At 38.6% G+C, this 17,664-nt stretch overlaps 1 protein-coding gene across 3 annotated transcripts in view; it reads left to right on the top strand.

Annotated features, from left to right (window-relative positions):
* Positions 1–17,664, top strand: part of RPTOR (regulatory associated protein of MTOR complex 1) — a 569,750-nt gene that overhangs the window by 547,981 nt on the left and 4,105 nt on the right. For all 3 annotated transcript variants that reach the window (XM_056817367.1, XM_056817369.1, XM_056817370.1), the window contains 5 exons: positions 6,708–6,814; positions 9,473–9,600; positions 15,376–15,462; positions 16,681–16,797; positions 17,313–17,442. In XM_056817367.1, coding sequence (XP_056673345.1) covers positions 6,708–6,814; positions 9,473–9,600; positions 15,376–15,462; positions 16,681–16,797; positions 17,313–17,442 — 569 coding nt within the window. The remainder of the gene's footprint in view (positions 1–6,707; positions 6,815–9,472; positions 9,601–15,375; positions 15,463–16,680; positions 16,798–17,312; positions 17,443–17,664) is intronic.

Here is a 17,664-nt window from a genome sequence, read left to right as displayed (position 1 = left end):
TCTATCCAAGTATACCATCTCTAGCTAATCAAGCCTCTTTTTTCCCATCTCTTGACTTACTTTTATTGGGTAATAAAATCTTGAGACTTGGGAATGAAGTGCTTGGATTCACCCTAATACTTTATTTTCCCTATATTCAGCATCACTTCTATTGTCATGACTATTATTGATTGACTGACACCTGTGTATACAATGGAATCTGTAAGAGAGAAGGAAGACATATTCCTGGTCCTAGAAGTTCTCAATATAAATTGGAGCAACAGCTTAGAGATAAAGAACAGTATCTTTTAAGTAAACCACAGTGGTACATCTCTGGGTATTTTTACTTGTTTTTTACAATTTTTCTAACTTTATGTTGCCATCTCTAAGAAAGTTTTTAAGAACTACTTGGAAAGAACAGTGAAAATCAAAATAACTGAGAGGAGGAGTTTGTTTCAAGAATGGAGGGAGGGGGGAATCACAAGAGAAAGAGATGATGGAATCCCTGAAGAGACATACCTCTAGGAAGATGTTTCCACATTTCTAAAAATGAGACAATTAAATTAGATAATCTCTAGTATTTTGTGGTTTTATCAATAGGCAAAATGAAGAAAGATCATAGGAAGATGCAAAACTGGAAGGAACTTCATAAGCCAACTCATCCAACCCCTTCATTTTACAGATGAAAGGAACTAAGGTCCAGGAAAGCCAAGAGACAACTTACCCAGGGTTCCACAGGCCTGAGTATCAAAGGTAGAATTCAAACCCAGGGCCTCAGATTCCATTGACAAATCTCATTTCCCTATACCTCTGGGAAGAGAAATAAAACATATCATAGAATAATTAGTGAAATCAGAACAACAAAGTGACAAAATATGGGGAGAAGAATTCAGAAATTAGTCCTCTGGTTTTTTGTTCATTGTTTTTTTAAATTGGGCCTACCTATTTCACCCAGGCTAGGCATATGGCACCCATTTAAGGGCTCAATCTACCTTCTCCATTTCCAACCTGAGTGAGTTCATTCCTTCTTATATAGCCTTCAGGTTCCTCACTTCTAGGAGTTTACCAAAAACTTTCAGTTTTTGTTTTTACAATGGTATTGTTATTTTGTAAATCATTTTTCTTGTTCTTCTCATTTCATGCTTCATCAGTTTGTTTAAATCTTTCCATATTTCGGGGGCAGCTGAGTAGCTCAGTGGATTGAGAGCCAGGCCTAGAGACGGGAGGTTATAGGTTCAAATCTGACCTCAGACACTTCCCAGCTCTGTGACCCTGGGCAAGTCACTTGACCCCCATTGCCTAGCCCTTAACACTCTTCTGCCTTGGAGCCAATACACAGTATTGACTCCAAGACGGAAGGTATGGGTTTAAAAAAAAAATCTTTCCATATTTCAACAGAATTGACCCTTTCATTATTTCTCATGGCACAATAATATTGTTACATTTATATACTATAATTTGTTCAGCCACTTCCTAACTGATGAATACCCCCTTGTAATCTTGAATTCTTCATCACTACCAAAAGAAATACTTTATAGAATATTTACCTTTTTCCCTCTTTCTTTGATCTCTTTGGGATATATATCTAGTAGTATTACTGTGTCAAAGAGTATACACAATTTAGTAGTTTCAGGGGCATAATTCCAAATTGCTTTCCAGAATGGCCAAACAAATTCACAATTCCACCAACAGTGAACATTATAATGTACCTGTTTTTCTCCAGCCCCTCCAACATTTGTTATTTTCCTTTTATGTCAGTTTTGCCAATCTGAATGTGAGATGAAACCTCAGCATTGCTCTGCATTGTATAAATGTTCATTATTTTTCTTGTCATTTTTATTAATGGATCAGTGTCATTATAGCGATATGGTTCTTTCTTCATAAATCTTATTCAATGTTATTCAGTGACTTGTTTGAAGATATTGATGACATGCTAAGTAAATTTTAAGGTGGCATAAAGATGGAATGCTTATAGATTCAGGATCAAAAAAATCTTGATGGCTTGGATGATGGGCTAACAAGATGAAATATAATACAGATAAATGTAAAATCCTATATGACTTAGTAATTAATGTGGCAAAAAACAATTTAGATATCTTGGTTGTCTTCCAGTTCAATATGAGTTATACATGACTTGGCTGTCCAAAAAGCAAATGCAATCTTAGGCTGAATTAATAAAAGCATAGTTTCTCCAGGGAGAATGATTATAATTCTGCTCTTCTCTAATAGCCAACAAATCCAAAGATGAATAAGAGACAATCCCTGACCCCAAGAAGTTTACAGTCTAATAGAGGAAATAAAACCTGAACTCAAAATAGGGGGCATAAAATAAAACACAGAATACTAGAATTTTTTAGGATATATAAGAATTCATTCTGGCTTGGGCAGGTTTTTTTAAGGTTTTTTAAGGGTTTTGTTTTTTTTTTTAAGTTTTAGGAAGGTTTAAAGAAAGAAGTCAAATTTGCCTTGAAGGAAATCTTGAAGGATTTCAGTGGGCAGAGATAGAATAGAAGGTATTCCTGCTTTTAGGGGGAAAAAAAAACAAAAAAGGTGTTGGTGAGACAAGATACCCACTGGGAAGCACCCTGCTTAAGAATGAGTTTCCATTCAGAAGCATGAAGAGATCTAAATTGTCCATGGAAATGGTAGCCAAGTCCCATTGTCTAAATTTTAACAAATAGTTTTAGCTTTTAATGGTTCTATCACCTTTATGAGTTCTGAATAAAAAAGAGAAAGAGTTTGCCTGGTTCATTATCAGTTTGTGTTCTCTCAGCTTTTATTCCAAATTTTATATTGAACAGTTTTTTCATAATTCTTGTGAATATATGAGATATGATATATCAAATATTTTCATTATAATGATAATGAATGAATAAAAATTATTTTACTACTTCCTTGATGTCCCTGGATTACACAAAGTGCAGTCTTGATTCTTGTGGTAGTACTTCTTTACCACTTATATTTCTTTGATGCTACTCAAAACCAGTAAAACATTAATTATTTAAGAACCTAGCAGGGAGCTCTGAAAACCCAACATTGATTCTGTACCTTAGTAGGATTCAAAGTTTTCACCTGGGGGTTCAGAAAGGACTGCTGAGTTTTCATAAGTTAAAACAATTTTGCTTTTTTATTACCTAAATCTGTAACCAAGAATTTACCCATACCATAAACTTAGTAGTGAAAACATGTGAATCAAAAGTATAGGAGCTTGTTAGAAGCAATCTCAGAGGTTATCTAGGCCAACCTTCCCCTACCCACTACCACCCCCCATGCCTCCTTTTCTCACATCTCTGACATGTCCAGGTCATCCAACCTCAGAGAGAACCAGTCTAGTTCTTGGGAACAAACCATTTCCTAGAGTAAACTATTCCATTGTTGGATAGCTATAGAGTAGGGCTATTATCTTACTTTGGTATCAGGACTAGGTTTCTATTAACACTGCCTAAGATTATCTTTTTGTTCCTAGCACATAGTAGACACTCTCTGTTAGCTAAATGAAAACTCCATATCCCACCAGGAGAATCTACTGAATGAGTTGCAGGGGACAATTCATTCAGGTGTCCACACTAAATTTGGACATTAATAGAGACAACTAGATTGTGCAACATATAATAAAGAACACCATTGGGCCTAGCATCAGGAAGTTCAAATACACCCTAGGATAACTATTAGCTATGTGATCTTGGGCAAGTCATTTAACTTCTGTTTGCTTCAGTTTCCTCAACTATAAAATGGCGATAAAAATAACATCTATCTGGCAGGATTGAATGAGACTATTTGTAAAGCACTAAGCCCAGTGCCTGGCACATGGTAGGTAGTAATATAAATTCTTATAATCTTCCCTTCCCCTCTTGGAGCAGAGAGGTCAGAAATGGATCAGGTTGAAGGTTCCATGCCAATAGTGGGTTTAGACCTGCACTTCTACCTTGGATAAGACAGGAAAACCCAGTCTTTAAAAATAAAAGGGGGAAACTATCTTAATTAATAGAAACGTCCAGTGATTTTTATGTTTCACTCCCTAGATTAGGGAGCCTATTAGATTACAGTTAATCCCAAAAAAAAAAAGGTAACAGTTAATCCTGATCATCTTTGATCTTCTTAAGACACTTACCCCACTTGCTCATCACTCACACCTTGACACTCCATTTGAGACAAAGTGGGGAGTCAGGGAGTTGTTCTTCACAAAGAGTTCTGTTTAGTGGTTAGTATCCCATGCCAGAAGTACTGAGAAGACTTCGCGTTATCCATCTGAAGACCTGCACATGAAAAACAAAAACAAAAAAAAGTAACTTCTTCCTCCAGTATAGTAGAACTTGCTAGGCAGCCATGTTTTGTAGTTTATCTACAGTTTCTTAGGCCAAGAATTATTTTCACGCATGAAGGAACTTGAGAGTAGAAGAAGTCTGAAGAGGAAAGCATCAAATATAGGTCAGCCTACCTCCCTACACCAGAAGTGAAAGATAATTGACTCTGCCTTCAAAATAAACCATTTAACACCTTCTAGGGAAAATTAGCTAGAAACATACCTAGAAAATGATTTTATCAATTAGATTTGTATGGAACTTGATTATGTATTGGATGAGGCTTAGCCCAATTAGGCAACACATACTGAAGTAAATATCCTTTGGGACTTATTATTGGTTATTTATGTATGATGCTGAAGTGAGGGGGAGAATAGAGAATATACTATTTCACTTATCAGTTGAGCCCAATGACCAAACAGTAGAATGATTTCAAACCCTCCCAAAAGGAAATGAGATGTCATTCTAGCACACAGTGCCTCACTTCACACTGCTCACAAATTTCTGACATAGCCAAATGGTTGCTACATCTTATCAATTTTACCTTCTCAACATCTCTGCTCACATTGCAGCCACTCAAGTCCAGATTCTTTTTATTCTCACCTTGTGTTAGAAGCCATTAGGTTAAAATATAGTCTTTTTGTTATAGTATTTAGAATTATTTTAAAGCCCATTTAAAGCTGGCTTACCAACCATTGGGTTTTTAGACTGATTATACATTACTCCCCCTCATGCGCTCTACCTCCTAAGTCAGTGATGGTAAACTATGGCCTGTGTGCCAAAGATGGCACACAGAGAGCTCTCTGTGGGCACTAGACTGCCCCCCAATTCTTTACTAGAAAGGCAGAGGGACTCTGGCAGAGTTGCCCCTTTCCTTCCCCCTCTCCACTGCTCCACTGTGCCTAATAACATTTTTTCACATCCCCACCCCTCTGCCCAGCAGCCCAATGGTAACACACAGGGGGTAAGGTGGGCAGCTTACAGGTGGCAGAGCTGGAGGGAGTGAAGTGTTTGGGTCACTCACTTCCCCCTCTCCACACATACTTCTCATCACCTACTCCTCCATTCAGCAGCACAATGGAATAATTTCCTCCCTCTCCAATCTGGGGTAAGGGGGAGGTGGGGTGCAGCATGGCACATGGTGGAGGGAGCAGGCACAGCACTATCTCTAAAAGGTTCACCATCACTGCTCTAGGCAAACTGGCTACATTTATTATCTTTGATCATATTATATTCCTCTACTAGAACATAAGTTATTTGAGGACAAAGAATATATAGATATAGATATACATATACATATATATTTTTTAATATTTGTATGTTCAGCACCCAACACAGTATCTGACACAGTAGACACAACACTTAATAAATCCTTGTTGGTCCATCATTTGATTGCTCACAAAGGTTGAAATTCCATTCTAGAGTTTTTTCTGGAGAGCTAAAAAAGAATAGATTCAATCACTACCTCATCAAACTCCCTTATAGTTTGGGGATATCAAGGGGCAGAATTTATTGCCCTGTATGAAATCATATACTTCAAAAGTAATATGTAGTATTTAAATTTTCATTCACACATAACAGTCCATTTGATAAGTGCTCAGTAATATCATCCTGAGTGCCCAAATCAGCCAGTCTATGAGAGAATGAAGAACCTATGTGTTATTTTGTTTAGGCTGACATGATTAAGACAAGAATGCAACATATTACCAACAAAATACTATGTAGGAGAAGTGGTATAAAAATTATTATCCAAAAAATGTATGATCAGAAAAGGAAACAAGTCATTCATGAAGGATAACTGAGGGGATAAATGGTATACAACAGAAGAAATCTAGAGGAAGAGCCCACTGGATAAACTGGATAAACTCACATTGAAGGACTCATGGAAGAAAACAAACATAAGGATTATATACTGAAAAGGCATGAATGGAGCATGGTCCATGCTGCTGGGGGAAAGCCCCATATCCATGAGATCTCAGATCCATCGATGCATCAAATGTTAAAGTGTCTCCTATCTCTTAAACTAGTCTAATTCTTCTAAGACATCCTCAAGCCTAAAAGTCTGTCAGTCATTCTGTTTTTGTCTCCCTTAGGATTTTTGCCCCAAACCATTTCCAGCACTTAACACAGTGCCTGGAACATAGTAAGCACTTAATAAATACTTGATGACTTGTTGATATGTGCAAGGACTCAAGGTTTCTTTTTATATTGCAGACAGATCTCTTAGAAGAGTATGTTTGTCCTTCTTTGGAGTCTAGATCCTAAGCTCAGAAAATAAACTTGGTTTTAGCCAGTTTCATGAAGTTTTTGGAATTGTTCCACCCAATTCTCTAATTAGATTCACAAAGCTGCTTTCACTATGATTCTCCGAATCAGTGCTGAATGAATTCTCTATATAATGCTTTCTTACTCTTTGTTTCTATTTAGGAGCAGGGATGGTGGTGGACTGGGAACAAGAGACTGGTCTTCTCATGACCTCAGGAGATGTGCGAATTATCCGAATCTGGGACACAGATAGAGAGATGAAAGTGCAGGTAAAAAATACTTGTCTTTGCTGGTGGAACATCATTCTTTTAGAAGCCTGGTCTTCCCAATTCCATTACTGCCAAAGCGACTGTATCAGCTATTATCCTAAAATATTGCAGATTTGAGGTGTCAGGGCATCAGTTATAGATCATAGAATCCAGTCTGAAAGAAACCTTCAAGGTCATCTCATTCTGCTCCCTCATTTTATAGTCTAAGAAAAGTGAGGCTCTAAGAGGTTTATATGACTTTCCTGAGGTCACATAAGCAATAAGTGTTAGAACTAGGATTTGAATCTAGAGCCCTCTGATTACAAATCCAACTGTTTTTCAGAACATTTTCAGAAATGATGTTGGCCATTATCATCCTAATTTTCTTCTTTTTTCCCTGAAAGTTCAACTCTGTCTTCAAATTTCTCTTAAAGAACTTCCTCTATTTGTGATTGCAAAAAAATAGTCTACCCTTCCAAGCAAGCTCTCATCACCGAAAGGGAGTTGTGATAAAACTTAAATTATTTCAGGGGAGGAGACAAAAACTACAAAAATAAAGCCTTCACTAGTGAGGACAAATGAAGATTAGACTTCAAAGCTTTTAGAAATTAATTACCCCTGGATGAACATTAATTATGATACTTTGACCCGGCATTGCAACATAATTAAGCCTATGCTAATCCTAATTATTTTCAAATATTATTGTATCTGTGTAAATTAGGGAACATCAGAAATCAGTAGGGTGAAAATTTTTTTAAATTAGAATAATTAATTATTTGACTGTGTGCTTCTGAAAACATTTTTTATTTTCAGTCTTAATAAAGGGAGAGAGAGAAATAAATTAGTTTTGCTCAAGACACCCTGGAAAGTTGACAGAGGGCCAAGAAGGGAAGGACATGAGCTAATGCAGATCTTGTCAGAAGCAGCCAAGGTGAGCCAGATAGAATAGAATAGTGTTTGAGATGACTTTAGGGTGCAGGTATTTCCTTTATCCCTATAGCTCTGGGGATTGCCATTTTTCTAAAGGTGAGGATTTTTTTTCCTAGGAGGAAACAGTTGTTTCCCTACAGCTCTTAACATATATCCTTGACCAACTTAGATCCCTAGCTAAGAGGTTTGATTAGACAGAAACTATCACATAGGGATGGTGTAGCACATGTGCTCCTAAAACCAAAATAGAAAGGAGATGTAAAGTGAGCCAACGCAATGTGAGAAGGGCCTGATTATTTCCCAGTTGTTAGAAGCTATCCTTCCTTTTGTAGCTGTTAAATTAAAACTATTTTTCTTTCTTGCCGTTATTTCCTTTCTGCGGCAAACAGTACTCTCATTGGTGACCACGTGTGCTCTTGGTGGAGAGCTGCAGCTCACAGAAGTACCAACTAGGGCACTGGCCCAATAGCACCACCTTTCCACTCTGCATTCTCATCCTCTGGACACCTTAGACCTTCTATTTTGGAGTTTGCCATCTTTTGCTTCACACTCTCGTTATTAAGTCACTGCCAATGGAACTACACAACTCTAATTGACATCTTTTTCTGGAGAAGTTGTTATTCCCATTAGGCGAATGTTCTTCCCAAATGACAGATTTTTTTTTTCTTAGTAAAATACAATTCCTTTACTGAGGAAGCAGCCTTCAACTAAGGTAACAGGGAGAACTTGACTTCCCCAGAGGTTCTGTTTCTGGGTCTTTGTTTGAAAGGCCTCTGCTAAGACAAAAAACAAATGAAGAGATACAGAAAGGCTTCACTTAACTAATCAATGGTTTTATCTATTTAAGTTTTCCCTTTCTGTCCCCTAGTGGAATTTTTCTTTTGTAGAAATATAAGGATAATTACAAATTTGTACTCTGTTTTGAAGAATAGAAAAATGGTATTCTTTACTGGGAGCTCCTGGTTAAATTGGTAATCTCTTGCTTTTCATATATATTGGATTTCTTTTTCTATATGTCTGTTAGTTGCAAAATCTTTTTATGTTCCTGAAAGCATTTTTCTCTCCCATGGCCCATTTTTTTTGTCTTCCACTCTTTCCTACTGAGCATTTATCACCACTCCTGCCCCTTCAGCAGCATTTATGACCATCAGGAAGGGAAGGGAAGGATGCTTTATAGGAAGGAAAATTCCACCTGGAGATTTTCCTTAACTAATTAGAAGTTTTAGGGGAGAGATAACAAGGCTTCTTCCCTGCCAAATGTGCTTTGTCTTTTTTTTAGGAAGGGGGGATATGTTGTTGGAAAGTTTAATTGGACCTAATAGGCAGTCATTACTAGATTTATCTGTGAGCTATGTGGCCTCCTGAGAGATGCATGTTTATAGCTTTTCCTTTCCAGGTTGGTGGAACCAGGGTACAATTGACCTATCATTCACACTGTGGAGAGAAGTGCCTCTGTGCTCTTAAGAGTTTTCTTACTTTTCCCTTCTCCTTCTAGGTTCCCCAAGACTTTCTGACTACTTGTCTGGATGGGCATAATATCCTTGAGTGTCATGCAAGAGGGGAAGAGGTTTCAATAAATACAATAATAATAATTTGACAATAACAAATATCAGGTTGTTTTTGGAAAGAGAATCAATCAGATAACTTCTTCAGAATTCTCAAGAAGCCCCTGGGAACACTCCTTTTGACAGGACTGCCCTTAGATGCTCTGTGGTTGTCTACTTTGTGATCTCTCTACTTATGCCTTAGGATATACCCACGGGTGCAGACAGCTGTGTGACAAGCCTCTCCTGCGACTCTCACCGTTCACTCATTGTGGCTGGACTTGGTGATGGTTCCATTCGGGTCTATGATAGAAGAATGGCACTCAGTGAATGGTAACTCACCAGAGCATACCCACTCTCCTGCCCTCAAGTGTTAGTGGTTTTTTCTGCTAGACTCACTCTAGTTGATTCCATGGAAATTCAGGATCAGTTCTTTATACTTAGGACCTGCTTTCCTTGGGTACTCATTTCAAAGCCTCCCACAAGAAGCTAAATATGGGTTATTTAGAAAAACAGAACAATCGTCCAAAAGCTGACCAGGCAGATTCCTTATCCAAGAGATTGCTGGTCAGAACTTCAAGGTTCTCAGTCTACTGCGGTGTCCCACCTACCACTGAAAGATACTCCATACATTACTTGGCAATGTTCTACAAATAGAATGTAGCCCTTGCAATATAACTCTCTAAAGTATCAAGTCATAAATGTTGGACAGAAAAATCTTGTAGACAAGCTTCAATTCCAAAGGCATTTATTAAGAATCTACTATGTAGTAAATTATAGGAATACAAAGATACCAAGAAAAGAGTCCCTTCTAGCTTACCTTCTCATAGGGGTACATAGCATGGATACAGAGGAGGATGAAATAAATTAGGGAGTGAAAGAGGCAATATAGAGAAGTGACAAAATGAGGAGGAAGAGATCCCCAATCTCTGGAGTAGAGAAGACATGATGAAATGATGAAAGCATTATAGAAGAAAGAAAAGGCAAATTTCCTTTATGCTCTGTGGGAACCTTACTTTCAAGTTGGAGAGGTAAAACATAAACCAGTTTAGTAATGCTTAAGTGCTAAACCATGGTATTCAATAATTGAATTCAGTAATTATAAACATTTAGTTAAGCATCTGCTATGTGCCAAGCACTGTGTTAAGCACTGGAAATACAAATAAGAACAAGAAGGAAGATCCCTGCCTTCAAGGAGCTAAGATACAAAAGGGAAGCTGGAAAGCGGGGGAGGAGGAGCCCTCACCAAAGATTACCTGATAGAGGGGCATCATGTTCTTAGGAGTTCAAACCAAGTAGAGCTGTAGATAGAAAAGGGAGAGTTAGCTAAAGAGTTCAGATGGACATGATATTAACTGTATATACAACTGGAAAGAGAACTTTGGGCTGCATAATTTAGAATTTATAATTCAAACACCACTTTCTACTTGATGCCTTTTCTGATCCCTCTGTCTACTAGTGCTGTCCCTCCCAAACTTGTTGTTCAGTCAAGTCTAGCTTCTTGACCCAGTGGACCATATTGTCCATGGGGTTTTCTTGGAAAAGATGCTGAAGTGGGTTGCCATTTCTTTCTCCAGTAGGCAAACAGATGTTAAGTGACTTGCCCAGGTTCACACAGCTACTAAGTATCTGAGCCTGGATTTGAACTCAGTTCTCCCTGACTCCAGGTCCAGCACTATATCCACTGAGTCACATCAGTGCCAAACTACTTATACTCTGAATTCTCTTTACACTTATTGTCTATATGCTTTTGTGTCCTAATAAAAAGGTATTAAAAATATTATTTATATTCATATCCTCAGTGTCTAAAACAATGCCTGGTACATAGTAGTGCTTAATAAAAGCTTGTTGATTGATTGGCTAGGCTAAGCTAGGCATAGAGTGGGTATGCCACAATCAGTGCATCTCTATTTTCAAGAAATTTCTATTTTATGGGAGAGTTAACATGTACTTACATGTCAATATATACAAAATAAATATATGAATAAAAATAATGTTTTTAGAGAGAAGCACTAGCAAATGGAAGTAGAATGTGACATTAGGAAACTAAAAAACCTAAAAGGAGCATATGTATTTCAGTCTTTCCATGTCTAGTGGCCGATTCTTTACTCCCTACAAACCCAGTCGTGTCTCTCCAACTTGATTCTTCCATCTCCACTATTATCCCATATCTTTTCTGCCTTTTGTAGCTAAACTCCTTGAGAGGGCCATCTTGATAGGTGCTTCCACTTCCTCTTCCTGCTCTCTTCTTAACTCTCCAGTCTTCACACCTCATCATTCAACTGATCTCTCCACAGTTGCCAGTAATCTCCTAATTACTAAATGCACTGACCTTTTCTCAATCTTCATCTTTTTTGACCCAGCCTTTGCCATTGTAAGTCACCATCTCCTAGATACTGTCTTCTCTTAGGCTTTTGAGACAATGCTCTTTCCTCAATCTCTTCTGATGGATCTTCACCCAAACCAAACCCACCAGCCACAAGGTTCTATGCTAGACTCTATTCTCTTTTCTCTATATACTACTTCACTTGGTAAAGTATCAGCTTCCATAGATTCACTTTTCATCTCTGTACTGATGATTCTTAAACTTACTTCATGCTCACATCTCCAACTGCCTTTCAGACATCTCAGACTGGTTCTAAGCTCAATATGTCCAAAAATGAACTCATTATCTTCCTCCCCAAATTCTCCACTCTTCCAAACTTCCTTATTTCTGTCAAGGGCATCACCATCCTCTCAGGCCCCAGGCTTACAACCTGGATATCATTCTCAGCTCCACTGTCCCTCATCCCCATCTCCAGTCTATTGCCATGGCACTAGTACAGACCCTCATTGCTTGCCTGGATTATTGTAAGAGCCTGCTAGACAGTCTCCCTGCCACAGGTCCATCCACTGCAGTCCATCAATTCAGCCATCAATGTGGTACAGATCTGACCTTGTCACCCATATACTCAATAAATTTCATGGCTCCCTAGCATCTCTCTGATCAAATACAAAATCTTCTGGTATTCAAAGACCTTTATAACCTAGTCCCTCCCTCCCTTTCTAGTCTTCTTATGAGAGGTACTGTAGTACCTCTCACCCTAACCATACTGTATGATCTGGTGACACTGGCCTCCTTTCTGTTCCTCAAACAAGGCACTCTCATCTCTCAGTTATGGGTATTTTCTCTAGTTGTCCTCCATATGGGCCTGCAAAGCCCTCTCTTCCTCCTTTCTGTCTCATCCTGGCTTCTCTGGCTTCCTTCAAGTCCCAGCTTAGATCTCACTTTCTTCAAGTAAGATTTCTACTGCCTTCCTTCTCTTTGAATGTGATTTCCCCTATTGATTGTGAGCTCCTTGAGGGCAGGAACTGTCTTTTGCTTTGTGTCCCCAGCACTTAGCACAATGCCTAGCACCTAGTGAGCACTTAGATGCTTCTTGATTGACTGAATGACCAACCAAAGAAAGATATAAAAAACAAAAATGGCACTTAAATTTTTTTTAATCTTTGCTTTCAAGTAATCAGCATTTTTATTCTTGCCTAGTATTTCAGTATATAGATACAACATAAATTTTAAAGAGAAATAGGGTCACCATTAGGTCACCTTAGATTCCTCTCTATTTGTAAGATTCCCAACACAAGAACAATACTTCTTGCCTTTTGTGCCCTTAACAGGAGAGTTCATGCAATGGTTAGACAGAGAATATATCTTTTTTCTGACTGGAAAAAGTGAATAAAGCTTTATTTCCACTTCTTGATTAGAAACAAACAAACCCAGTGATCAAAGTTCAAGTCAGAAGACCCATGGCTCATTAATGATCTTAGACATATCACTTATATGTCTAAATTTCAACCAGAACTTTGAAACTCAGTGGGACCTACAAATATATCAACTTGCAAAAGCACAGAACCACTGTTATAGGGTGCAGATGTGTACCCCTGGGGTTCAGGAAGGATACCTTTTGCAAGAATTCAAGACTCCAAAACTTAGCTTAAAAACAAAAAGAGAAATTTATTAATTTAGAAAGTAATGTTGAGAATGGCCAGGAAGATAGCAAGATGGAACAGCAAGATGGGGACAGTTCCTTGGGAGGACAGCATGGATGGAAAAGCTGTCCTCCAGAGGACATCAGTTCTGGGGATTTTATACTCTTTACAATAGATGCTCTGTCTTGGTGTGGACTTGACTTAGAGTGGTAAGCCCTCAGGCATTTGGTGGGGTGTGGTGGTCTTCTGACTGGGGTCTGCCTGGAGGCATAAAGATTCCTTAGTTTTAGGAAACAAACAGATATCTGAGATAGCCTGATAGGATCCTAGGGAGGACAATCATCTCAGGACCCTAGAGGGGTCTTTGGATGTTTTTTGGCTCAGAGTCAGGGGGATGTAAGGGAGCAAGGGAGTTTCCCTAATAATAGTTTGCCTGAGTTTCTGGGGTTACAATGCCCATGTCACCACTAGTCAGCAAAACAAAATTTTTCAATAAGAGACAGTCCTCCACACAGAGGCAAGCACTAAATACCACAGAGTTGAACCCTGGGAACAGTGTCTCTGAGAGGATCATCATGCTAGATGATTCTCCAAAGAACAGTAGAACTTTGGGACTTATATACCTCTTTGGAGAATTAAGTACAGCATTCACTGACAGTTTACAAGCAGGCTTGGAAAAAGGCTGTAGCTAGAGGCTAGGGTCTCCGGGAATAGTCTAACTTATAATGGATACAAAAAGATGGTTCCTGCCAGGTGTTGGCCTTCTTGGGAAAGGATCTCTGATACCATGGGGGGAAACTTCTAAAAGAAAAGGGATGATTGAGGATTTGAGCATTTCTATTACTCCAATTCAGGACACTTAATGGATGCTTGGAGATCCCTTGTTCAGCCTAAGACAAATTCATTTTGGGACTTCCCTTAAGGCAATTTCCCAAGGGACAGAGACAAACTTGGGGTTTCCCTGAACTCAAGTTGACAAACTTGCCTTCCATGATTCTAGAGGCATGTTTCTAAAATAAATGAAATAGAAGTAGCTAGGTAAGGCAGTGGTAACACAGCTAGGTAACACAGTGTGATCCTGGGCAAGACATTTAACCCCAGTTGCCTAACCCTTAATGCTCTTCTGCCTTGGAATCAATCCTTAGTATGGTTTCTAAGATGAAAGGGTTTTGGTTTTTGTTTTAAACCCTTACCTTCTGTCTTAGAATTGATACTAATTATCAGTTCCAAGGCAGAAGAGGGTAATGGCTAAGCACTGGGGGTTAAGTGACTTGCCTAGGGGCCACGTAGTTAGCAAGTGTGTGAGAAGGTAAGGTTTTAAAGAAAAGAATTGAAATGTGAGTCTACGTGAACCATTTGAAGGTTTTTCAGGAGAAAGATGCCAAAGAAGTCTAAAGCCCCTCAGTAATAGACTTCGATGGAGCAGACTTAGAGAAGACATTGAAGGAGAAAATGGAATGTGGGCTACTTGCCCATCCTCCTTGACCTGAAATTTTTCAGGAAAAAAAGGATTTAAAATGATACATTGTCCCCATGACCAACCCACCAAATTTCCATAAAACAAAATTGCAAGATTGTGTCTGGATATTGCTGATTCCTCTTTCTCCCCTGAAAATTTTAAAAATTATTGATTACCTCTGAGTCCTTCAGGCATACTTATATGACAAGTTATTAAGTAACTTGTGCAAGTTACTTAACCATTGCCTTCCTCAGTTTTCTCAACTGTAATATGGGGGTAATAATAGCACTCAGGGTTGTTCCAAAGAGAATTAGATGAGGTATTTATACAATACTCAGTACAGAACCTGACACATAGTAAGTGCTTAATAAATGCTTATTTCCTTCCTTCTTGATTGATCACCCCATTACCCTCAGAGCAGAGTTATGGGTAGGGAACTGCCCAAACTTTATGTCCTTAGTTCCTACACCTTGTAGAGCAATGGAAAGTATAGACCTGTTTTTCTCCTATAGCATTTTACCAGTCAACTCCCAAACTTGTGATAAAAAAGAAATATTAACCTCCTTAGTGTACCCATTGAGACCAAGAACAACAAGTCTAGAAACATCTTTCTAACCTATATCCATGTTTTCTAGCCCCTAATTGAATGTCAAGAGCTGACCCTCTTTTTTTTTCTCTAGCCGAGTTATGACCTACCGTGAGCACACTGCCTGGGTGGTGAAAGCACACCTCCAGAAACATCCCGAGGGCCACATTATGAGTGTCAGGTAATGAGGGTTGAATATTTATGAGACATTTTGCTGTAAAAACATTATTTTCCTCACCATTAAAAATATGTGTCTGGTATTTAAGCAGCCAGGAAATGCTAGCACTTCATTTTGGCATTTCAGGGTAGTCATTAACTTCTACCTCGGACTGGCCAAAGGGTCACTGACTATGGCATAAGGTTAGTAAGGAAATATGTCTATGTCTTCCAGAATGGCTAGCTTTGCTCATCAAATTCTCAAAGCATTTTCCTTGACTAAGCTTCATAGGAAATGATAAAGGGAACAAAATAGGGAAATACCCTGAGGGAGCAGGTGAAATGCCTTCCATACCCCATTTGTCCCCCTTTCTCAAAAGCAGCTTTTCTTCCCTTCCATACATTAGGCAGACTGACTGTAAAGAAGAAGAAAGAACAATGGGTCTGCTGGGCATATAGCTGTGCATGTTACTTCACCATCTAGCAATTTTCTGCTCATAAATCCATGTCTGTTGCTTGGTAAATACTGTGCTGAGAGTAATGAATATTTCTTTGTCCATTAAAGGGACAACAGAATGTAATTTACTATCACAAAGTCACCATGCCTTCTTCACAGAGATGGTCTTTTCTTCTTATTTGTGGAAGGCATGGGTATTAAAACTCCTTTATTGGAAGGGGACTAAACCCTATAACCATCAGATATGTGCTGTCATCATGTCGTTGCTCTCTGTCCCAGGGAATTTAATCTTACTGATAAAATACAAAAGAAATAATCCATGTTCTCCTTCTGCATCTCAGTTTCTTTGTTATTTTTTTCTAGAACCAACAGGGATTTCTAGAATAGTCAATGACAGTTGCCAATCCATAGCTATCCTATATCTCTTAAAAAAGAAGGAAAGAAAATGAGCAGTTTACCCAACCCCAGCTTCCCAAATGAATGGCATTTAAAAGAATGCCAAATATTCCATGTTATTTAATTGGCTATCCTTCAAAGTCCAGAATATTTTGACCTTGTGTAATATTTATGTAAATAGAAAATCAGAGTCTTTTCTTATGTACCAGAGTAAAGTGGCAGAATAAACAATCTATATCCAGGTTTGAAACTGCACCTAAAACCATAGGGTCCTGGCCCTTTGTATTTGGTAAAATGTCCTGGCCTAGAAAGATGTCAGTGATTTTCTCCTTTATTAAAAGTATCCCTTTGTCCCAAATTGTAATGTTTGAAAATGTTTCCTCTTGACAGCGTAAATGGAGATGTACGTTTCTTCGACCCCCGAATGCCTGAGTCTTTAAATGTCCTCCAAATAGTGAAAGGACTAACGGCCCTCGACATTCATCCACAAGCAAATTTGTTTGCATGGTAGGTGCCAGTCTTCTCTCTTGCCTCCCCAAAAATCCTCCTTTAGTACAAGAGAGAGAAAAAGTAACCCCCCAAGATACTCCCACATGATTAAGTCCCCAATGAGATAAGGAGGAGTCCTCATGTCCCATTTTATCATCCGTAAAGAAGGTTCAAAGCTTCTGGGTATCATGGGCTTCACCTTCATTGCCTCCACTAGGAAGAAAGTGTCTATACCATCATGAACCAAAAATGTAGTCTCAACTTCCTTGTTGCCCTAAGAAAATTAATAGGAATTCCAGCATCCTTAGAGCTGAGGAACTCAAAGGTAAGAAGAAAGAAATAATGGATGACAAAAACAGCAACTAAATACCTGACCCCCTGTTTTTTGTCTCTCTCTGGTTTTATTCCTCATCCACTGAAGCATGGAGGAAAAGAATTTGGTTTAGAACCCTTTTAACCCTACCTCATTACACATACATACATACTTATGCCCAATTTTTCTTCTCACATGGTTTTTCTTTCCTGCTTTACAGTGGTTCAATGAATCAGTTCACTGCAATCTACAATGGGAATGGAGAGCTGATTAACAACATCAAATACTATGATGGGTTTATGGGCCAAAGAGTCGGAGCCATCAGCTGTTTGGCTTTTCACCCACACTGGGTCTGTATCCTTGATTCATCAGGATTCCTAAGATTGCAGGGCTGCCTTGCTTTATTAAGCTGGATTTCTGCTGACCCTTTGAGCAAAACTAACTCTTCTTTCCTTATACCAATCAGCAGTATCCTTTGACCTTTGCTCCTAGGAAAACCCTAACCTCACTCAATTTAAAACAGACCTGAGTGGTATTGTTCAGTCATTTTCATTTGGGTCCAACTCTGCATG

Source organism: Monodelphis domestica, chromosome 2 (genome assembly GCF_027887165.1).
Source record: "Monodelphis domestica isolate mMonDom1 chromosome 2, mMonDom1.pri, whole genome shotgun sequence".
NCBI classification, from domain to species: domain Eukaryota; kingdom Metazoa; phylum Chordata; class Mammalia; order Didelphimorphia; family Didelphidae; genus Monodelphis; species Monodelphis domestica.
This window is presented reverse-complemented; position numbering and strand designations above follow the sequence as displayed.